We start from the raw sequence: 25037 nt of genomic DNA on the forward strand, positions 1-25037 counted from the left end.
CTTGACAAACGAGTACTAGATTTGCTTAAATGGTAATAATGTTGTGAATTCAAACTAGAAACAAAAATGTGAGTAATAGGCTACCCTGATGCTGCTGTGCTGTTCTGAGGGGCTGCTGCATTAAGAAACATCCCTGACAACATTAACTTGAAACTTAGTGGCCATTTGCTGTACTCAAAATTAGCCAAGTTTGAAAAAAAAACCAGAGGCTCCATGGAAAAGGGTACTTTATTAAGTGCAACAAGGATGGGGGAAGTTGCAGCATGTCAAATTCAATTTCACGTTTGACTAAAAACTTTCACTTGCACTTCTGTATAACTGTAATCAGGCAATTTATTTTGGGTTTGCAAACAACCTCACTTAGCAATCAATGTATTCACATGCCATTCCCTCAGAATAGCACTAAAAACAGCCAGCCTCATTGGTGCACTGGATAGAACAAGAGTTTAAAACTCAGCAGAATCTGCTATGACTGAGCCAATGTAATACTTCATAGAACAGGACTCTGGAAATTCATGAATCTGTATGTTCTCAAATAGTTTTTTGAGATGATTTAGCATCAACCACAGTAGAAATTAATGTTAGCACAACATTATTTCATAATTTAGTCAGTCATATCCTGCTTGTTGAAACCAAAATCCATTCCGAAGTATAAGGGGCATTCAAAAGTTCTAAACAACAGAGGCTGAACCTGTATTACATACTTCACTTTCTGTTTAGCATATTCTTCACACCATTTTAAACAGTAATCCTTAAAACTGGACGTAAACATTTTTTATTGTCAACTAAATTCCATTACACTACAAAGAACAGTAAAATAATGGTACATCAAAAAGAAATAAACTTTGAAAGACTGCTAGAATAAATAAAATTTACTATTTTCCAAAAAAAATTACTATGAAGCTTCAGTTACCCCTTCCGAGCCCCTCTTAATTCTTCTTAAAAAAACCTTGTTTAAGCCCTTCGTTTAACAGGCAAGACCACAGATACATGCAGGCAACCCCTCACACCATACGGTAGGGATAATTAATCTCATCATTCAACATTCAACATTCAAACTGACTTTTTGCCTGCAGAAGAAGTGTAGTGCACAATGAGCTTTTGCGAACCTTTACCCTCCAGACATAAAAAAAAATCACACGCCTGCAGACACTAAAGACATTGCTACTAACTGCTGCATCTTCACAGCTGCTCTTGGAAGCATGTTCACTTTAAGTTTTCTTGGATATTTATAGTTTAATGGTTAACCTGACCTAGTTTTTTGCAAGTCATTTTTCAAAATTCACTCATATCATCACAATGGTAAAAGTTAGAAATCAACAACCTCAGGTTTTAAAAGAGTCAAATTTGTATCCTAGCATCCAAACAGTTCTTGGAAAGCAACATTTTGATTTAACATATTTACTATTTAACAAAGGTAAATATCCAAAACAGAAACAAGGTCAAACTGCAGCCATGCCCTTTTGGGTGTCAGGAAAACAGATCAAGTTGCTTCAACTCAGTCAAGATCGATGCTTGGATTCAAAACATGACTAGATTTAATTATTCTTCATTAAATCAGTTTAAATGAAAATACTAAATCACGTTAAAATAAGGAAGCAACATTTCACCTTGCTCACCTGCAGATCTGATAGTGAACCTCAGTACTGTCAATATGACTTGGTTCTAAAAACCAGGCAACAGAAAGCCTCCACAAATCCAGCTTGAAAAAGTTTAAGAACACTTACACAGGTAATAGTAATTTAAAAAATAAATTGACGGTTCTCCTTGAATGCCTTTTGCAGCCAGGAGTCAGTTTGCAAAAAAAAAAAGCCCACTGTCAAAACCATACTGGACTGATTCTTCTCCTAAAAGTCCAACATTTATGATACAATGCTGAAGTTATATGTGAAGGGCTAATTCTGGAATACCAGCATTGCTCCTTTAAAGTCATTAAAATCAAAAGGAAAAAGCTTTTTGGATTTTAACAATACAGCAAAATTTTAACAGGGAGCCACTGGTATACAAGTACAGGTAGCAAAGGTCCAATTAAGTGATGACAAATCAGGAGCACTCCAATAAACATATGCTGCAGAAAGTGGTTGCCACTGTCAAGCTGGAAACACCCTATGCTCACAGGTGGTTAATATGGCACTGCTACAAGTCTCAGAAACAGCCAACTTGCAGTGTTCAAAAGGAAGGGCACTCCACAGAAACGCGGGACAATTCAAGACACATCTGTGAATTAGAAGAAAATAAACATCAACTCAAGGGAAGAATAAGAAAGCAAGCTTCTAAAATTTACACTTTTCCACTTTATTGCAAAGATACAAGTTACAAATTTCTTTTTCCCCCCTCACCAACTATCACTGACAATACACAATGAATACAAGGCTCGTCTTCGGGGATAAAATTAGAAGTGGGCATTTTTCAGCCCAAGTCAGAAACAAGGTCACTGTATTTAGATTTTTCTAAAGGTTTGCAATAAATCAACTGTATATCTGAAGTTATATTACAGGTGCTGTATAATAAAGGAAATGCCATTTATCTCTATACCAGACAGAACAGTTGCTCCCTGTGATTAAGGCCAGTACAAATGCAAACTATTCAGGATGCAAGCCCAGACTATGCATTTTATTTTGGTTAGGTGTGCAGCATGCTTATGTAACACAGCGATGATACTTTTGTTAAAGTTGAGATTGTGATTTTTGACTGATGATACTGCACTGTCTCACATGCTAGATGCTTAATGGAATGGCATTGATGTAAATGGAAGGAAGGGATACAACTGGGAACACAAGCTGACCATACATAGGCATTGTAGAGATGAAGCTCAGACACACTGATCACCACGACTTAATATAAAAGCAGTAAATTCGCAAGGCTATAAAGTTCCTATTTACTGTACAGGATCACGAGTTTAAAATTAAAGAAACAGCCTCAGATTTGCTTTGAACACACTTTAAAGTTGTGCATCCACAGATCTGAAATAGCATGCTGGACAAACTCAGGTCTGACAGTAACTATGGAAAAAGAAAGTTAATGTAGAATCTAATAATGACTCCTTTAGAACTCCAAAGTAGTCATATTAGACTCAAAAAGTTAATTCTGCCTGACCTGTTGATTTCTCCATCACCATGTATTTCTAGAATACTGACAAGCTTAATATTTTAAAAATGTGGATCTCTCTCCCTAGTAAACTATATAGGATTTTCCTTTTAAGACAGCACATGACTGCAAACAAAACACATGTGATGCTACTGTGGGTTTCAAATCTTGCTTTTAAGAGATATGCATTTAAAAGAAATTAAAAGGCATGTCACCTCAGACCACATTCAATGCTACTAGCTGGTGAGTAGAGACCATGAACCCTCAGAAGGATGTTGCAGACAAGCTGAAAAAGCAGAGTTTGGAGAACAGCACTTAAAGAAACTGATCTGTATACGTACAGCTGGCAGGTTGTTCTCCATATCGTCGCATTATCTGGTCATGTGTGAACTTCACAAAAGTATCATATTGTTCTGAAAAACATCCAGATCAAAAATCAGTGTCTCTAATAAGAGACTAATGCTTAACCAAAGATATCATAGAATTCCTAAAGTGCAGAAACAGGCCCTTCAGCCAAACATGTCCACACTGACCCTCAGAGCCAATCCCCCATAATTCACCTAATCTACACATCCCTGGGATACTATGGGCAACTTACCAGAGCCAATCCACTTATCCTGCCCATCTTTTGGACTGTGGGAGGAAATCAAAGCACCCAGAGGAAACCCATGCAGGCCTGAAGAATGTGCAAACTCCCCACAGACTGTTACCAGAGGATACAACTGAACCCAGATCCCTGGCACTGTGACACAACAGTGCTAACCACTGAGCCAGTCTCAGTCTCAAATGAATAAAAAAAACCATTGAGATATACTTAGAAAGGACTTCGTAAATGTTACATGCCAGTTGTGTGCATGATTGAAAAAGCATGGCATGGCAATACTCTTCCCGATTTCACCCTGTGTTCGAATATCAACTCTCCATTCTGACCGTAGTATAGCTACAGATGAAGGTGAATACTACAACTATAAATCAGCTACCTCAAAATATCCACTGGCAAAAAAGTAGTTGAATTAACACCACGAAATAAAAAGTTTGCTGTACTTTATTTCATCAATCAGCACCTACAGGACATGCTGTTTGATAAAGAGGTGCACGTAATCAATGTAAAAATGCATCAAGAGAAACATCATGCAGGGGCACATACATGACTTAAATTTACTAACTGCACAGATCACTTAAATAATAATAATGCAACTTTGCCTTAAATAAACAAAACCACTTACCAGCAGAGAGCCTTAACCTGGACCCTCAAATGGCTACTCTGACATAGCGACCAATAAAGAAAAAGTATATGATTTTTGCCAGTTTTAAACAAAGTTGGCTAAACGTCTTGATTTCAAGATCCCTTCCTCACACCTTACCAGTCAAGGTTCAAGGACCACATCAAGCACAATAAAATGTCAAAAGGTCTTATAAACATGTACTTGGGATGCACACTCCTACTTTGTTTGCACAATATTCTGATCCACACCCACCTCCATTTTAAGTCCCAAGATGTTGCACTTAGCCATTAACAAAAGTAAATTCAGATTCATCTCAAATTGTTTACCATAAAGCTTTTCCATAACACACTGTTTCCAACACTATCAAGTCTGATCTAGGATTTGTTCAAATTATTATCTGTGAATATAATCATGCTTTTTAACCAAAAAGTACACATTTTCAGGATGCAGCACATCTACTTTTGGAGTGTTGGAATGGGAAGGCTCATTTTTCATGCCACTCAACTGCAATAGCAGCATTCATACCTTTTTAAGATGGAAGCAGTAGCAAAGGCAGATTTCAACAAGTTTTACAGCTGAAAATTGGAAGAGGATGTATGTATAACAAGTTGCCAATGCCTAAAGAGCAGTGCAGAGCAATATAGATTGCAGTTAAAATGTCTCTGGGCTTAACAGAAGGACACTAAAAATGACCGGAGCAGTAGATACATGGGCATTCCACCTTAAAAGTTCCCTTCCAAGCTACTCACCACCCAGACCTGGAAATGTCACTAGGTCAAAATTCTAGAGTTCCCTCCCTAATGGCATTGTTGTTCTACCTGCAGCAAATGGGCTGCAATGGTACAAGATGGCCCTACCACCATTCCCAGTTGCTCTTGAGGTGGTAATAAACATCAGCCCAGCCAGCAAAACCCACACCCCATAAATGAATTAAAAAAAAAACAAATTTAAATACTTCACTGCCACCAGGCCCAGGTATAATTTTTTTTGACCACATCCACAGCACTTTTGTTGGTGCTGTGAAAGCCATTAACTCTGGCTGCTAATAAAAGTGTCATTTCATTTCTATTTATAGTAATTCTGGTTTTTAGTTGAACACAGAACAAAAGATTTCAAATTGGAATCCATAAAACATCCCAGACTGACTTAATGATGTGACATTTCTGCGGCTGTATACTATTTTCTCAATACCTGCTTTGCTGTCAGTAGGTAAGTTGATCTTTGAGTCATACCTCCACTTGGGAGCACAGTAGCAATTACAAGTCATGTGTCACTTTGTTGGATAATAAAAAAATGAAGGGAGCAACTGTCCACAGTTAATTGGCAGGCCTGCCAGGAAAACAGCTGAGCAGCAATGGCAGGGTTTGAGGATAATTCAGGAGACACCGAAGAAATTCATCCCAAGGAAAAAGTAGCATACTTTGGGGAGGATGAGGCAATTGAAGTACAGCATAAAAGAAAAAGCAATACAGCATAGTAGAAAAAAATCAGTGGGAAGCCACTAATTAGAGGATTGAGAAGCTTTTACAAACCAGAGAAGGGGGGGTGGCAAGAGTAGACACTGGACAGCTGGAATGAGGCTGGAGAAGTATTAGGGGGAACAGAGATGTGGCAGAGGAACCAAATAGCTACTTCGCATCAGTTTTCAGTGAAAGTCAACTGCAACATACCAGAACTTCAGAGTCGGAAGTGAATCCATTGCTAAAATGGAGCTGTAGATCCTGTTGTCCAATGCGTTGCTACTACACACTTACTGGAATCATTACAATAAAGGGGAGTGTGGCATTAGGATGAATCCATTATAGCAACTGCAATCCATTTGACAAGTACTATGGAAAGAAGACACTTTGCAATCTGTGTCTCCAAATAAAATGGTTACGTCTTCTTTACAAAGAGAAAAAAAGAGCCAGTGGACACAGTCTATTTGGACCAAAGGCTTTTGACTGTGCCAGACAGGAGGCTGCGTGGTGTTAGGGGCAAGGTACAGAATGAAGAGAAGATGGGCTGGCTGGCAGAAGGCAGAGTGGGGGGAAAAAGGGGTCTTTTTCAAGTTGGCAACCAGTAGCTAGTTCCACAGAGGTCAGCATTGGGACCACATCGTATATGCTGTGTATCAACATTCTGGACAGAAGGAACCAAGGGCATTGTTGCTAAGTTAACAGAGGAGACAGATTTGGGGTGGAACTGATAGTGTTAAGGAAGCAGGGAGGCTGCAGAAGGACTTGGACAGGCTAAGCGATTGGGCAAAGCTATGACAGATGGAATACAAATGTGGGCAAGTGTAATATACTTTGGGAGAAAGAGAGATATAGAGAAGAGGAGATATTTTCTATATGGAGAGGAGCCTGAGAATCTGAGGCACAAAGGCTTGGGAGTCCTAGTTTAGGATTCTCAAAGTTAATAAACAGGTTCATTGTATTTGCCTTCCTAACTGTGAAAATTAGTATTGATTTCAAGAAGGTAAGAATACAAGAGCAGTGAGATGCACTGCTGAGGGTCTGGTCAGACCACATTTGGAAAGAGAGAGCAGTTTTGACCCCCCCCCTCACTGATGAAGGATGTGCTGACATTCAAGAGGGTCCAGACGTTTTACAAGAATGACCGCGTGCGTGCGTGCGGTGGGGGGGGGTGCGCACTTGTCATGATGGAGAGCAGCTGAGGACACGGGGTCTGTACTTATTCAGTTTAGAACAGTGAGGGGGAGATCACATGGAAACTTATGGAATACTGACAGGCCTGGATAGAGTGGACATTAAAAGCAGGAGATGACCCTGCTAGTGAGAAAGACCAGGATCTGAGAGCAGTGTCAGAGTAAAGAGTACTGAATCCGTGGTAAATCATTGCCACAGAAGGCTGTGGAGACCACGTCAGTGTATTTAAAAAGATAGGTTCTTGATTCGAAAGAAGTTTAAGGTCTTTGGGAAGAAGGTGGAGGATGGAGTAGAGAAACATATCAGCCATGCTCAAATAGCAGAAAAGACCTGATGGGCAAAATGGGCTAATTCTGCTCTTAGCTCTTATGGCCCAAAAAGTGAAAACAAAACAGAAAAAAACACTGCTCTGAGCCAGAACAAAAAAAGTGAGAGACTGACCACATTCAGGAATGAACACCAGTTATTTCCTTTTTTATGCTGCAAGTATCTCAGCATAGAGATTTTTTTTAAGAAACTCCCCAGCTCAAAATGATACAAGTGTAAATATCTGCACTTAAAAAAGGTGCCAAGACTTTAGAATCTAATCAGATGGAATTCAGTATTTGCCCTTATGCTCTCATTTGATATTCCATTTGACCAAATGTCAGGACGCCACCCAAATTTACCTGCCAGCTTTGTATCCAGTATTTCTTCATATTCTTCACGGATCTTCTCTTCACGCTCTTTAATCAGGCGTTCACAGATTATTCCAACTTGCCTCAAAGTGAAAAGTGGCTGGTCTTTTTTTGACTGTGGTGACAATGATCCAGACGAAGTGCCTGAGGTTTAAAAGAAAGCATAATACAGGTCTTGTTATCTTAACTTTTTAATGTGGAAATGCTTGAAATGCTCAAAGTTAAATAGCACCTAATGAGACTGAACATTTCCCAACTTGTTTCCATTATCTTTCCACGTTGCACCTGTTGACAAGTGGTTACAAGAGGGCCAAAGCGAACTCCAAATGCAGCAGAGCATCACTGAATGATGTTTGACTCACCACCGCAAGCTGCCACTTGTCCCAGAAGCCTGTGGTATTCTGTGGATGTCAACGAAATAGCAATCAATTGCACTGGGTGTTGTTAAGACTATGAACGATAAATTTAATATAAAATCAAACAATCCAAGATACTTCACTGAAGAAGTGATAAAGTATTGCCATATTAGGTGATAGTAGCTCAGATAACCAAAAACTTTGTTGAAGAAGTAGGTTTTAAAATGCCTCAAAAGAAAGAAAGCAAGCAGTGTTACAAGGCAGAGGGGTGTTGGGGCAGAATAAGAACTTGGAGCCTTAGACACCTGAAGGCTTGACCTTCAAATATGACTGCGAATCCAAACAAGGCCATAGTTGGAGGGGCACATATTTCAGAAGCTTGAGATCAAAGTAGAGTAAAAGAATTCAGGAAGCAAAATAGATGATGATCACATACAGTACAATAGCTATTACTAGACAAAAAAGGTGCTGAGGAACTTAATTGGGCTAAAGACCATGGACCTGATCAGATACATCTTGAAAGGAAATTGCAACAAAGACAGTGGATGCACAAGTGGTAGTCTAAACTTAAGAAATTCCTGGAAAAAATGCCAGATAATTGGCAATTTCCCAATGCAACACCTTTAAAGAGGGGGGAAAAGATAACCATGGACCATAAGCATTTCTGAAGAAGGGTCCCGACTCGAAACGTCAAGCTTTCCTGCTCCTCTGATGCAGCTTGGCCTGCTGTGTTCATTCAGCTTCACACAGTATTATCTCAGATTCTCCAGCATCAGCAGTTCCTACAATATCCTTAACCATAGGCCTGTTAACTTAATAAACCCTAACATTACATCCTTTAACACCGGTTACTGGGCAATGAGCGGAGTATTTTTAGAAAGTGCATATAGTCATACAGCATGGAAACAGACCCTTCGGTCTAACTAGTCGATGCTAAACTTAATCCTGAACTAAATTAGTTCCCATCTGCTCCTAGTCCATTTGCCTCCAAACCTTTCCTATTCATGCATTTATAAGCATTTTTTAAAAAGGTGCAATGTGCCCATATCCACCACTTCCTCAGGAAGTTCACTCCACACATGAACCACTTGTGGAAAACTGCCCTTTTGTCTTTTTTCTAAAAATCTCTCCTCTTGCCTTAAAAATATGTCCCCTGGTGTTGAAATCCCCTATCCAACACCTAGCATTAATCCTATCTATACCCCTCATGATTTTATAAACTTCTAACATGGTCACTTCTCAGCATGCTTAACTACTGTCTTTTTGTGATGCAAACAAAGTAGTATGTGCCTGAAGCCCTAAATTCCTCTGTTCTTCAACACTACCAAAGGGCCTACCATTAACTGTACAAGTCCTGTCTCTCTGAATAACCAAAACCTTACAGTTATTGAAACTGAACTACATCTGCCATTTTTCAGCTCATTTACCCATTTGATCCTTTGTAAATCTTAGAAAACCTTCTTCACTGTTTACTATGCCTCAAATTGAGGTCACCCACAAACCTACTAACGATTTCTTCTATATTCTCATCCATCAAATGAGAATAAGAGGACCCAGAATGAGAACCACTGGTGACAGGCCTCCAGTCTGAAAAGTAACCTTCTACCACCACTGTCTCCTGCTGTTAAGCCAATTAGGAATCCAACTGGCAATCTCATCGAATTCCACATGACCTATTACACTACCATTTAGAATCTGGTCAAAAGTCTTACTAAAGCCCAAGAAAGACCTATTATGCTACCCTCAAATCATTTTTCAGGAACTTCCTCCAAAAACTCAAGTTTGTCAGACACAATGATCATATGTGGCTTGGAGGGGTAAAATTGTAGTAAAATTGTCAGACATGATTGATGTAATCAGCAAGATAAATAAACAGAAGCACAGGACTTTCAGAAGGCATTTGAATAGGTACGACAAGGCTACTTGAGGAAAAAAAGGCATGTTGGAGGTAGTATATTAGCATAGATAAAGGATTGGTTGTCTAAAAAGACAACTGGAATAAGGATATTGCAATATGGGCAAAAAAGAGATTGTGTAGTCTGGGAGAAAGAATAGAGGGGCGAACATTAAGACAGCAGAAAGCAAGAGAACAGAGGATTAAAGGGTCCTTGCATAAATCACAAGGTGGCATCCAAGTTACGTTGGTAATAGGGAAGGCAAATGGAATGTTGTCCTTTCTTTCAAAAGACATTTGAGTACTCAAGTAGAGATGTTCTACTAAAACTGTAGTAAGCATTAGAGACCACAGCAGGAATACTGTGCAGAGCTTTCAGGCACCTTATCTAAGGAAAGGCATTTTGCACTGGAGCCAGACTAGGGAAGAGTCACTAGATTGATTCCATGTGTGGAAAGATTGTTTTATGAGAAGTTCAATAATTAGGTATGTAGTGTTTGGAATTTAGAATGGGGAAACAACCTTATTGAAACATACAAGATTCTTAGGGGACTTGGCAAACAAAGGCTGATTCCCCTTGTGGGAGTGTCTAGGACAAGGCGGCATAATCTCAGACTAAGGGGTCACCTGTTTATGATCAATGAAGAACTTGAGGGTTGAGAAGCTGTGGAATTCTTTTCCATAGATGGCTAGTGTGTCTGGGTCATCATTTATGTTCAAGATAGTGATAGGCTTTAAATCAGCCTTATAGGCAAAAAGCAGAAAAATCACAATCATGATCTACAATGACAGAGCAGACTCAGTCTCTATGTTTGCACCTATATCTTACTGCCTGTTGCGCTGGGAACAATCAAATGTTTGTTGCTCTTTGGGACCCAGATTTTTTTGTTCTGATGAATCTAAATTGCCAAAATTATTAGTTTTAAATAAAATCCCTACCACCACCAGTCCCCCACCCAATTACACTGCCCACTCATCTGACCTAAAAAATGCTGCAGAGTGATTTGGAAAGTCCTCGACTTGACATTCCTTCCTATCCTGGTGTCACCTGCAATCTTAGCTACCATACATTTGGTTCCAACATCCAAGTCTGATATAAACTAAGCTGAGGTTTCCGCCTCAGATTCCCGAGGTGTTCCACTTTTTATAGTTTGTCAAACAGAAATGGATAATTTATTCCTTCTTTTGCTTCCTGTCACTCAATCCTCTGATAACATACTAAACCTTTGCATTGAGCTCTTCACTTGCATAGTAACCCCTTGATGTAGCACCTCAGCAAAATATATTCTGAAAATCCAAACACATATCTGCATTTTGAAATCCCCGACTAAGCACTTTGCTTATTAACACAAGGAAAATAAAGTTGATAAAACATGATTTCCCTTCCCCTACACAAAGCCATTTTGACGGGTTCTGATTGTAATACAAATGTCCTGCTACCACCTCCAAAAAAAAGGATTTTTGCATTTCCGCAAAGTCAGATTTAGTCTAAATAGCCTATAGTTTCCTGCTCCCCTTCTTTCTTGAATAAAGGTTTAAGCATAGCAAGTTACCAAACTGCTGAAATCTCTCCAGAATTCTGTAATGTCTCATCCGATACATTTATAGCTGCAGCCACTTAAGGACTTTAAGATGAAAGCCATGAAGTCCATGAAATTTGTTAAACTGTAGTTTAACTAGTACCTTTTCCTTAGCTTGGCCACTTGAAAAATCAAGTATTCTTGAGTATTTTCTGTCTTCTTCACAGAAAAAAAACAATAACTTCACTGCTTCCTATTAACGTCCATTCTTGCCCTTTAAGGACAGAAGCACTTTCCTCAATTACTGTGCTTTAGAAAATTTACAGAAATTCACATTTTTAAATTGCTTGCTAGCTTCCTGATACTTTTCCACTTTTATTTTAGTAATTATTTGATGACCAAAATCTGTCCAATCCTCTAATCTACCACAAGGATTCACATTAATCTGTACTATTAGTCCTTTTTAAGCTTTGTAAAAAGATAAATTTCTATCATGTTATGATTCTTGTTGCCAGGAAGTACCTTCACTGAGAGGCAACACTTCCTTTAAGTTGCACAGTCAAGGTTTTGCGCACAAACTGTTTGGTGTACTGACACAGACTTCTGACGCTGGAAGTTGATGTCACACACAGACTTCCAAAGGTCCATGCACTGAAAAACAAAGCCATTAGGGAGTATTGCTGTGAAGTCATTGATCAATCTTGTTCTGTTTCACTACAAGATCTTAAAAACAGCTTGTTCTTTAGTTGGCACTAGAATGTATTTCTAAGTCAGTCATGAATATGGCAGAGACACAGCAGCGTGGCATCATTACTAAGGAGGTGCAAAAATGCCAATTCAGCATTAGAGTTTAAACAATTTTCATGCAGAATAGAAGGGGGTGGGGAAAAGTGAAAGTGAAGCATAAAGTAAGTTACAGCTGAAGGAAGGTGTGATAAAGAGAAAATCAGATATGTAGAAAGTCTGAGTGCAAAATCAAATTGGTAACACATTTAAGGATTTCAGTGACCCCACTAACTGAAATACAGACAGTGTGAAAGCACAGATCATACAGCTCTTGAACTATATACAAGAGATTTGGTTTCTCCCCCCCCCCCCCCCCACTTAAAAAGGGCACAAGACCAAGAAAAACAAAGGGCTATTCTAGATTTAGTCTTAGGAATGAGGCTGTGCAAGTGCACGAGTAGTGGTTAGTTTGAAGTAACGATCACAGTTAGATTTAGCTTATCATGGAAAAGGAGGACATAAACTTTTTATAAAGCAATGCTGGTGTAGCTTAAAACAAACAAGCAGGTTGGTTGGAGGCATTCAAAAATGAGATTCTAAAGGCAATGTAGACACGTCCCAGCAAAGAAAATAAATAGTACTGCTAAACCTAGAGAGCCCCAGCAAATAAGAAGCACACAGTACAAGACAAAAATAGAAAAAGGAAGCTTGGGGCAGTCACAAAAAACTGAATATGTAGAACACCAAGAGCAGAACTGAAAGTACACAGTGAAGTTTAAAATGAAATTAGGAAAGCAAGTAAGAACATTAAAAACATGTTCAAAAACATCTGAGGAAGGGTCGCTCAACCCAAAACATTAACTCTGAACTCTCTACAAATGCTGCCTGACCTGCAGAGCTTTTCCAGCACCTTGGTGATTTATAGCATCCACAATTCTTTTGTTTTTTTTCGAAAAACAAACCCGATAAAACAACATGGGTATTTTGAGAACAAGAGAACTTCCATGCAAAGAGTTGGGGGTAACAAACACACATGACTTGTGTGTGGATGCAGAAGTTGTGGGTAGAATTCTTAAAGAGTACTTTATCCTTTGAGGATAGATTTCATGTAGACATTCCAGTTAAAAGAGGAATGTGAAATATTGGATAAAATAAGCATGATGTGAAAAGATAGTTCTGGAGGGACAGACATTTTTGAAAGAAAGAAAATCACGAATACCAGGTGAATCATATCCCTGGTTGCTAAAACGGAAACCAGGGAGAGCAAAAATGTCACGGATCATTTTTCATTCTTCATTAGATACAGGACATATCTGATAACTGGTGGTCTAAGAACATTAAGTAATTGTATAAAAGCAATGCAAGGGATAGGCCAAATAACTACCGGCCTGTTAGGCTAACCTTGCTTTGGGAGGCGGGGGTGGGGGGGTGGTGTGTGTGTGAGAGATAAAGTGTGCAAATCAATCATCGGAACCAATTCCGAGACATGATAAACTGTCACTTAAAAAAAGGCAATGGATTAATCGGGTACAGTTACCATTCTTTTAGGGAAGGTCACTCCTTAAAAGAGGTAATAACTGATGGAAATGGAAGAGGAGTGACTAGTGATGCCCCACAGTTCAGTGTTTGGACCCTTGCTGTTCATTATGTGGGTTAATGTTTGAACTCCATTTCCCAATCATGCCTTCAAGTTGTGATGAGCAAAACTGTGGCCAGTGAAGTAGTTGGCTGTCAAGCCAGAATGATTAGTATCAATGATTTGGTTGAGTGAACAATGGCAATTGGAAATTAATGTATAGAAGCGATTGAGAAAAACGGGACAAAGCTCCAGAATACACAGTAAACAAGAGGATATTGAGAGAGCAGTGCAAATGAAAGACCCCGAAACAGATCTCCACAAGTCTTTGAAAAGGTGGAGACAGGTAGATACAAGGTGGTTAAAAAAGCAAAACAATGCTTTCTTTCATTGCAACTAGTTTTTTTTCTTTTTGTATCATACAATGTTGTAACTGTACAAATTACTCATTAGGCTGTGACTGGAACTTTTCATACATTTCTGCTCAATTCATTACAGGAAGGTCAAAACTCCTCTGGAGAAAAAGTACACAGAGCAAGTTCACAAGTTTGCTGGCAGGTCAAGAAAATTGCCACTCCAAGGAAGTATAGAATAGACTAGATAACAAAGTGTGGAGCTGGATGAACACAGCAGGCCAAGCAGCATCTCAGGAGCACAAAAGCTGATGTTTCATCAGATGAAGGGTCTAGGCCCGAAACGTCAGCTTTTGTGCTCCTGAGATGCTGCTTGGCCTGCTGTGTTCATCCAGCTCCACACTTTGTTATCTTGGATTCTCCAGCATCTGCAGTTCCCATTATCTCTGATAGAATAGACTAGGTCTGTTTTCCTTACAACAGAGGAGGCAAACATTACAAGGGAGTCTAACTAGAATCGGCAAGGAAGACCCATTTTCTCTTCCAGAGATCAACTAATGAACAACACCAGGGGTCACTGGTGAAAGAAGGAAGAAAGGAAAATTTTCATAGAGGGTGGTGAATTGCTGGAGCTCTTTGCCTGGTTTGGCTATGGTGGCAGATATCCTCAACGAATTTAGGTAGTGCATAAATCTGTAAGTTTACAGGACTTCACAGGCATGGAATTAGAATAGGCAACACTTGCTATTTTTTGGCCAGAAGAGAATGAGCTAAAAATGGTCACTCAATAGAAAACATTGAATTCATCCTCTAAGTTACTAAAAGATTGCACCTTTGATTCATTCATTCATTCAAGCAAAGATTAGTTAGCCACAATTAATGAATTTAGTAATGTCCTGCAGTATGGATAATGTTAGGGATGCTAAACTACACCTACTCGTGACATTTTGTTTTTCAATGTCACCCATTCAGGCAGGTTCTGACACCTCTGAACCAGGTGGGATTTGAACCGTAACCTTTCCGGCCAAGGTTTGACAGTACGGCTAACATAATTCTCCACTATTTACATCCTTGCTATTGTTGACCTCCATTCTCCAAGTTGGGTCGTGGGTGTCGCTAGCCACGCCAGAACTTAATGCCCATCCAGTTAGGTCAGACCAGGTACTTTAGAATGGAGTCAGTGAAGCAGAAAAAAAGGTTTCATTTCACAACAATTCAGAATGGTTACATGGTGACCATTGTATCAGCTTTTATTGAGGTGAAATTCCACCACCTCCCATGGTATCCACATCTGCAGAACACTAAACACAAAACTCTGGTGTGGCCGCACTTGGAGTATTGTGTACAGTTCTGGTCACCGCATTATAAGGATGTGGAAGCTTTGGAAAGGGTGCAGAGGAGATTTACTAGGATGTTGCCTGGTATGGAGGGAAGGTCTCAAGGAGAAAAGGCTGAGGGACCTGAGGCTGTTTTCATTAGAGAGAAGAAGGTTGAGAGGTGACTTAATTGAGACATATAAAATAATCAGAGGGTTAGATAGGGTGGATAGGGAGAGCCTTTTTCCTAGGATGGTGACGGCGAGCACGAGGGGGCATAGTTTTAAATTGAGGGGTGAAAGATATAGGACAGATGTCAGAGGTAGTTTCTTTACTCAGAGTAATAAGGGAACGGAACACTTTGCCTGCAACTGTAGTAGATTCGCCAACTTTAGGTACATTTAAGTCATCATTGGATAAGCATATGGACGTAAACCGAATAGTGTAGGTTAGATGGGCTTGAGATCAATGTGACAGGTCGGCACAACAGAGGGCCGAAGGGCCTGTACTGTGCTGTAATGTTCTATGTTCTAAACCAGGGTTCTTGATTAGTGGTCCATTGACATATTACACCAACACCTCCCTTAAAGTATTAAGTTGCTGCTCTTATGATCCCATGTCCCTTTTCCTTTCTTCAAACCCTTCTGAAAATATCAAGTACTAATGACTACTCAGTTTCCAGTCCTGATTACCGTGTAACCAGGTTTCTGTAACGGTTATTACCTATTCTATTTTCCTTGGTGTAAAGACAGCTAGAGATAGGATTTTGTTCATTAATTTGAGATGTTGTTTATGGGCTAATGAACAGATTTCGAAGTCTGGGATGAGATGGGGTGGGAAAGGAAGGGCAGATTAGTTTGCAACAAAGATGCAGATCATAGAATTTCTTCAAGAGCAATCTGATGTTGTGTCTTGATTTATTTAAAGTGTTGTTGATTGTCTCAGCTGCTGTAATGTTATTTTGTCAGATTTCAAACATACAAAAAAAGTTTTCAGAGTAGATTGGATATGGATTAGCCTTGAAGTCACTTCAGATACAATTTTTTTTTAAAAGCTTTATACAGTTACAAAGCATCAACCAAGCAGGTAGAAGAAAAAGTTGCATAATTAAATCCTGACAGCACACTGACATATAGCGTGTCCTCTTCATTTATTTCTATTTGTGCCAAACAGGTAGAAACTGTGTTGTTTGTAATGAAAGCAATCGAGTTTTGTAATTTTGCCATTTTCCCTACAAAGGCCATACTTGCTGCTGCGTGTTTCTAGGCTTTGTCTACTTGTAACATCATTAGACATGTCACTAACCTGCTCCATTGTCTTGTCCACTCATTAACTTTCTAAATGCCCACTCACACAAATTAATCTTACACTGTTTCTACAGCCCCAGGTTATTCAACTCACTAGTGCACTGGCCCCAGTATTACTCAGGTCAAGGTTATCCTAACACAGCAGATTCCCCTTTGCAACACCACACCAGCGTCTAAGCTCCAGGGAATTGAAGACAACAAAGTGTGGAGCTGGATGAACACAGCAGGCCAAGCAGCAGATGCTGCTTGGCCTGCTGTGTTCATACAGCTCCACACTTTGTTGTCTTGGATTCTCCAGCATCTGCAGTTCCCACTGTCTCCAGGAATTGAAGCCGATCTTTTGTTTCCCCATAGAACCAACCTTAACGCCATACACTGAATTCTAGTCTTATGCAGCTAATGCCAAATTATGTATCCCAGGCAGAAATCCAGCAATTTCAACATCTGCATCTCCACATTTAATACAGCCCCTTGCTGCTTATTCTTCTGTAACAAAACCCCAGTGTTACTCATGTCATCTGCATGCGTACTGACTACATTCGGGTCCTGTCCCATCCACACCAAGTTCCTCTGAAGCCTGGCTCACTCAACCTCGACAGTGGATAAAAGCAACAGTCTTCAGCACTTTAGGCTGTACCAATTAATGACTATAAATGTCCACTTCTACCATTATACCAGTTTTCAAAAAGCAAAGTTAATGCCACCTGTAGTACGATACAGTTCTCAGGTTTGCTCATCTTCTATTCTGTCTCATTCCCACAAGTTGCAAGAATCTTGCTCCTGTGGATATGTTTACAAGAGCTGAAGCTCATTCAGTGCCATCACCTGAATTCCCATACCTGCCTCACTTGCAAGTCACACCCTACAAATCACCAACTACAGACTGAATCAGTGGTAGTTCACCGAAGAGGTTCGACTACTGGATGGAATAAGTTATCCAGGTAAATTTTTCCTCCTTAATGCATCACAATACCAAGGCTCCAATACCAACTGACTAGATTTAATATGAAGCCCTAAGGCTGCAAATATGGCTACTGTGAATACTTGTGTCCACCATTTCCCACAAATCATCCTATCCTGCCACATTTAACTAAATCAGTGTTTCAAGTTCAGAAATATCACTATCATTAAGCTATAAGTAAATCAAAATTTAACTGAGTATTATTTAGTTTGTACAATTCCAGACTAAAAGAAAATTTAAATTGCAACTGGCTCACTTAATTCGTTGAGACTTCAGCACTCATTGTTTTACTCTCTCTCATATCACGTCTGGCCTCACTGATTAACATCGACTAACCAAGCACTAGTCTACAAAATTTTGAAGTTTCTCAGTTAAAAGTAAATTACTTTTAAACTCAAAAAAACATGCATTGCCTTCCAAGTTAACGTCGCAGTTATATACATAGCTATAGCTATTGCTATACAGTGACTTGTCATTTCACATCATTCAGTACTGCCATTAACAAGAACTCGAGCAGACAATTACCTTCAAACTAAAAAAAACTATTATTGTTGAAATCTACTCATGTTTATTATTCTACAAGTGTGCATGCATACGAGTAGCTTGTAATGTCACCCTACTTCCATGAATGCAGTTGTAATAGTAAAACACTGCTCATCTTAAACATCATCAAGCAACATTCAAACAAAAATCATGATCACTTGGAGATTCACAGTAAGTGCAGTGTAATTCAATACTAGCTGTGGTGCCCAGCATCTAGCTCTGCTCAATGGACGGCAGATATTTCTTGCACAAAAGGAAATCCATTCCAATCCATTGCAAGATGTCAAGCCTCCATTATGTCCAGTTATGAATTAGACATTAAATGGGCAACCACATTGCCTTGCATGCTGACCTCTGCTTAACTCCAGAATTCATTCCAAAAACATCTCAACTGCTGCTAGAGCATATAAATCATAACTTTTATTTTAAATACACACAGACAACTACAGTTAACTCCATCAGTCATGCAGACTTTAGCAAGGAACCTAGATTACCACATTGAAGCCTGTACATACCTTGCAAAGCTGGTCCATTTAAAATTGGAACATGAGATGGTGCATCACTTGAACAACTTCCCTCACTTTGATGCAGGAAGCTTTCTAAATGCCTCCTCTTCTGAATGCGTTTGTACTCCTGTTTTATGTTGTATAGAATTTGCTCTAAAAAAGCAATAAAAAAGTTACAACTAAAAGGAGCACTTTAAAAACTTGGTTCATACTAGTATATCAGGAGATTCTGCCAGTAAACAATATAATGTCGAGACTTGGAGAGAAGCTTTTACTGCTGTGAAGCCTGTCATCTATGAACATGTGCATATATAAAAAGACGTAGCCAGTTTGCTCCAGACAATTACATATGATGGTATCACATTAATGGTGAAATTAAAAATCACAAGTTACATGGAACAGTATACTTTATTTATATGAAGATTAATTTGCCTCAGTACAAGTAACAAGGTTAAGTTAACTGGTCCAGTCAGTAAAATGCCAATGCCCTGATTCCTTTGTTATTTCCCCAACCAGCTGCAGAGCTGGGCTGAGAGGTGGCAAATGGACGTTTAATGCAGACAAGTGTGAGGTGATGCACTTTGGTAGGAGTAACCGGACGGCAAAGTACAGGGCTAATAGTAAGATTCTTAGTCGTGTAGATGAGCAGAGAGATCTCGGTGTCCATGTACACAGATCCTTGAAAGTTGCCACCCACGTTGACAGGACTGTTAAGGCAGCATACAGTGTTTTAGCTTTTATTAATAGAGGGATTGAGTTCCAGAACCAAGAGGTTATGGTGAAGCTGTACAAAACTCTGGTGTGGCCGCACTTGGAGTATTGCGTACAGTTCTGGTCACCATATTATAAGAAGGATGTGGAAGTTTTGGAAAGGGTGCAGAGATTTGCCTGGTATGGAGGGAAGGTCTTATGGAGGAAAGGCTGAGGGACTTGAGGCTGTTTTCATTAGAGAGAAGAAGGTTGAGAGGTGACTTAATTGAGACATATAAAATAATCAGAGGGTTAGACAGGGTGGATAGGGAGAGCCTTTTTCCTAGGATGGTGACGGCGAGCACGAGGGGGCATAGCTTTAAATTGAGGGGTGAAAGATATAGGACAGATGTCAGAGGTAGCTTCTTTACTCAGAGTAATAAGGGAATGGAACGCTTTGCCTGCAACGGTAGTAGATTCGCCAACTTTAGGTACATTTAAGTCGCCATTGGATAAGCATATGGACGTACATGGAATAGTGTAGGTTAGATGGGCTTGAGATCGGTATGACAGGTCGGCACAACATCAAGGGCCAAAGGGCCTGTACTGTGCTGTAATGTTCTATGTTCTAATTGAAGAGACGTCTCCCTTATGTAACCGGGCACAACTGATACTTAAGAAATAAAGAGAAAACCAAACATTCATCTTCATATTCAATAGTGAAAGAGAGGTCATGACCAAATTTGCTTCCCTGACTGGTCAGAGCAAACACCAATAGCGATCTTTCTACAAAGTTGAACGTTTTCTTTGTGAAAGAAATTTGGTCAACAAAATACCAAAAGGAAGATGTACTATCACACTTGACACTGCAGTCACATCCCTGCCCATCAATCATAACACTGTTGCAACAAGTATCTATAGTCACAGACAACAGCAGAGCTGCTTTTAATATCCTGCATTTACCAATGCTTTCGAAATAGAATGCATTACAAATACAAATCAATGGAATACCAAGGCAAGTTGGCCACTAGGTTTCAGGAAAAATACTGGAGACATGTGGCTTTAAAGATGAATTGTAGGCTGCTTGAAAGACTTTCAATCCATTCTGCCAAAATCAAGACATGCTGTTTCCTTTAGAGCTCGGACTTGGAAGGTTCAAGTACATGTCCTGGGGGTAGTTTGTGAAGAGAAATAAAACAAAACACCTAGGGCTCTTGGATCCTGGTCATTTGTCAGTACACTTATTGAAAAATGCAGATCAAGTGAGGTGAGGATCAGCTTGGTCAGTGATGCTTCCTGCAAGCGGTTATCTATTGGAACACTCTGCTTAAGCTCAAAGTGAACAGTCACATGGTGTGTTTCAAATAATAGCAATTGTTCATTACAAAATTAGAACAGAGTACCCATTAATAGTACAATTGGAACAATTTACAATTTTGGGTGAGCATTTAGGAAGTTGTGATGTTCTTGCAACTGAATTCCACTTTTAGTGTCAGCAATGGAAAAAGGTAAACAGACTGCATGTCAAAGACCTCAATGATCAAATAAGTGATCCTACGTATATTCAATCCAATACAAGATTATGGAGGTCAAATTGTTTATTTTTAAACCACCATCTTTCGCATCATTTTAGTGCATTCCCAGCCAGGACCGAAGGAATGGGGAAAAGCGATAAGTAAAAACTGGATGACACAAAGAATTGCTGGGTGATCATTAGCGAGAAACGTGGTTTTAGGTTACAGGAAGTCAGACAAGATGCTGAGATGAGCAGCTCACTGGCAGATGTAATTCAACCCAAGAAAAAGTGTTAAGTGACTCACTTTGAAAGGAGGAACAAGATAAAGAGAAGTCAATGAATTCCAGGACACTAGGCGGCTCAAGTCTAGGCCTGAAACGTCAGCATTCCTGCTCCTAAGATGCTGCCTGGCCTGCTGTGTTCATCCAGCTCTCGTTATCATGGAATTTTGGGGTACCTGTCTACAGATCCCTGAGGGCACAGGGAAGGTTAACAAGGTTAGTTAAAGGCAGCAGTAAAGACTATGCCTTTATCAGCTGTGGCATAGATTATAAAAGCAGCGAGATTATGTTGGAGCTGGAGTACTGAGTATAGTTCTGCCCATTCACTGTAGAAAGGATGTAACTGCACAGGTGGTGGTGTGCAGGAGATTCACCAGGATTTTTAATGGGGAAAAAAGTGTGTGTTTTAGTCACAGACAGCCCCAGGTTATTTTCTTTTGAGCAGAGAAGGCTGAGGTGCATATGAGGGGGCCCCATGGACACAGTGGATAAGAAACACCCAATCTCCTTGGCTGAAGGGTCAATAATGAAGTGAGCATAGTTTTAAAGGTGAAGGGCAACAGATTGAGGGAACACAAGGAAACATTTTTGGATGATCAGTTGAAATGACACAGTTTACGAGGTTAAGTGATGAAAAGTGGGATTAAGTTGAGCAATGCAAGAAAGGGGCTCCTCTGGAGCTAGGTAACTGTGGCTACGATCAATCCACTATATCACAAGTGAAATTTGAATTCAATAAAAAAACCTAGAATAAAATGTTAACCCAATATTTAAGCTAACTACTGTTGATTGTAATGAAAGCCCATGTGGTTCACTATCGAACATCAGGAAAAGGAAATCTGCTATCTTTACAGAGTGTGGTCTACATGACTCCAGAACCACAGCAACTTGGTCAACTTTTAAAGTGTCTTCTAGACAATTGGAGATGGGCAATAATCACTGGCAATGATACCCACCTCCTATAAGTGAATAATTAAAGTGAGGCTATTGCTGAACCCAAGTCATCACAGGGATAACAGAGGTAACCACCAGATTTGATTCATGAGTGCTTGATTATAATAAGTGATAAAAAGGAGACAAAAAGTTTTGTTTTGAAGAAATAAACGGATGACAAGGGGGCTGGGTTTCACTTTCACTCGTGTAGCAAGTTTTCCCAGTTATCCAATACCACTACCCCAGCAACAGGGAATTTGGCCAAGAAGGTAAGTCATGCAGGATACGGTCAATCCTCAAAAGTGTATTGTAGCACTTGTGTTGCAAAACGAAGAGCTAAAAAGGAATAAGAATGGTGGATATTGGAGTTAAATTTAAAATATTCTTATTAGACAATAGAAACCAATTGTCCAATCAAGTCATTGCACATCAAGATATGCAAAACAGCTTAAACCAACAAGGTAGTAAACCAAAAACTTCGTGAGAAAATAGCTGTCAAGAGCTTTTGCACAAGTAAATCCCCCTCTTTTGCAAAATAGGCAAAAAGTAATCAAATGGAGAAGTAGACAAATCTAGCGCATTCCCTTATACGGAAATTACAAAGTCCTGATCTTCTACAATACAGATTTGCATTCACACAGCAAGTGATTAAATATTTAAGCAAGTTTTTCAAATTTGCACGACACACCCTTAAACTAAGTGGTCTGAAAGCAGGCTACACAAGCTTCATACATCATTTCCTTTCTGGATTAAAAGGTCACAATGCTAAGCAACACCCAATTTTAATAATAAATCTTTGCAGGGAAAAACAATTCTCAGATCAATGAGAAACAGGCTATTTTCACTGCAGTCTCCAAGATAAATGGAGAGACTTATTTATAGGCTGTCAGAAGACGTGTCAGGTCATTCCTTTTGAGAAAGCCATTACATCTCCCACTAATGTCAGGTATAGATCAATGGATTTATATCACTAGCCAGAAGGCTCACCAAGGAAAGGAAGGGGAAGGGAAGCTGACGCATTGGGAGGGGGGGTGGTTTGGAAGAGGGGGAAGGCAGGTTGGAGTGGCAAGAACAGCAGAAAAAAAATTGAAGAGGGGGAAGGGAAGACAGGGGGTTGCAAGGAAGGGTGGGAGGGATAGAGAAGCCAGGGGCGGTGTTTGTTGGAGGCGGGCGGGGGTGTGGGGCTGAGAGTTCTGGCGGACGGAGGGGTAAGGAGGCAGAGGGGAAAAAAAAGGGGTCGACGTCGCGGCGAGAAGAATGAAAGAAAAGAGAGAGAGAGAGAGAGAGAGAGAGAGAACGAGAAAGGGTGGAGGAGAACCTGAGCTGGGCGGTGGGCCATACGCCCAGCTGCGAGCGCCTAGGCGCCGCCCAGTCAGAGTCCGAGCTGCCGCCCTCATACCCCCATCCCCCCACACCACCATCCCATACATCCCCTCCCTCCTGGTGTTGCCCTTTCTATTTAACCACCACCCGACTCCGCTGTCCTCCTCGGCCCGGCACTGACTGACCTGTGGTGAGGTGGGGGGTCACCTCCCGGAAGGGAGACGGCTCCATTTTCAGGTATTTCTGGGGGGAAGCGGCTGAGTTGAGCGGGGTGCAGCGCCTCCTCTTCGGGGACTGTGACGTGGGACTGAGGAGGGGATCGAAATCGATAGTCCTTTTGAGTGTGGCTCCGCAGGCCATGGCGACTGTGTTGGCCGGAGGGGAGGAAAAAGAGGACAACGACAGGCAGGAACGAAGGACGAACGGCCGCAGAGAGTCGGCGGTTTCTTTTCAAGGAGGGGGTGGTGAAGCCGGTTTATCGATTCCCTGATGAAAAGAGAACCCCCTCGGCCGGAAACTAGTTGATGTCTCTCCTTCCCCCACCACCAGCAGCAGCAACAACAATAAACGATTCTCTCCTTTTTGCTCCAATATCCACTCGGGCTGATGGCACCACTCGCTGCGATAATGGTACAGCAACGACCAGGTCGATATCGACCGGCAGCGGAGCGGATGGCAATGGATGATCTTTCTTCCCCCCCGCTTCCTGCTCCTGCTGCTGCTGCACCCACTACCACCTCGTACCGTGATGGCGTCCCCGGCCACAATAAACAACGCCAGCCTCTACGCGTCACTGCGCAGACGTCACCCGGCCCGCGCTGCCTGCCGGGAGTTGTAGTCCACACCTCCACTCCTCAGCACGCTGCGGACGGGAAGCGATACTACAAAACCCGGCATGAACAGCGGGGTGAGAGCCTCCCAGCTGTTGCATTTAAACCCCCCATTGGTACATTCAAGCAGTAACAGGATGCTGTGATCAATGAGAGTAACTTGCTGCAGCGATTAGTGTAACCCACTAGGCAATCCCACAAGTTTCTTTTAAAAAAAGGAAATGAGCTTTCATATTTCTGCCTTTCAACATGTGCTTCACAATAGTTGTATTTCTTCCTCGTTCCACTCTGGTTTAAATTGAAGTACAAATTAACTTTTATTTAAACAAATTCACAAGGTATGGCTTCTCCCTTTTCAAAGTGATAACTGATAACTTCGGCATTTTATGAAGGGACGGCGGAAGGAGCAAATGCTTTTCGGTACCTGATAATTGAAAAATATGAACTTTTATTATGGAAATAGGGTTTTGTTTCCTTTTTTGATTTGATCTGTAAATACTATGAGAATCAAAAGAGAGATTACAGGTCGCTGTGGTGGGTTTTGCGGACTATCAAAACACTAAGAGCCACTTATTTTACAGAGAAGATTTTAATTTCGCTTTATGACTACATTTGAAGTGTTGATCAACTTTGAACTTTTGATAAATGATTTGCATTTTTGTGCAACTTTGACATAAATAACTAGCGTTACATAGATATGAGCAAAAACGACGGCACGCTCAGAGATCTGAAAGGGAGAGGCGCAGCCGGATTAGGGGCGGGGGA

The 25037-nt window shown here is 40.5% G+C and overlaps 1 protein-coding gene across 2 annotated transcripts; it reads right to left on the bottom strand.

Annotated features, from left to right (window-relative positions):
- Positions 1-210: 210 nt before the first annotated feature.
- On the bottom strand, positions 211-24218 carry akirin2 (akirin 2). 2 transcript variants are annotated; one of them, XM_048530783.2, is made up of 6 exons: positions 23628-24218; positions 18709-18852; positions 8004-8042; positions 7633-7785; positions 3429-3500; positions 211-2217 (listed from the first exon to the last, which is right to left on the bottom strand). In XM_048530783.2, the coding sequence occupies exons 1-6, from the start codon at positions 23800-23802 to the stop codon at positions 2207-2209; spliced, it is 594 nt and encodes a 197-aa protein (XP_048386740.1). In that variant the 5' UTR covers positions 23803-24218; the 3' UTR covers positions 211-2206. The 2 variants fall into 2 exon arrangements, with proteins under 2 accessions (XP_048386740.1, XP_048386741.1); XM_048530784.2 differs by lacking the exon at positions 8004-8042 and having other exon boundaries at positions 23628-24217.
- Between the last annotated feature and the right edge of the window lie 819 nt (positions 24219-25037).

The sequence above is a fragment of the Stegostoma tigrinum genome, chromosome 4 (assembly GCF_030684315.1).
Source record: "Stegostoma tigrinum isolate sSteTig4 chromosome 4, sSteTig4.hap1, whole genome shotgun sequence".
NCBI classification, from domain to species: domain Eukaryota; kingdom Metazoa; phylum Chordata; class Chondrichthyes; order Orectolobiformes; family Stegostomatidae; genus Stegostoma; species Stegostoma tigrinum.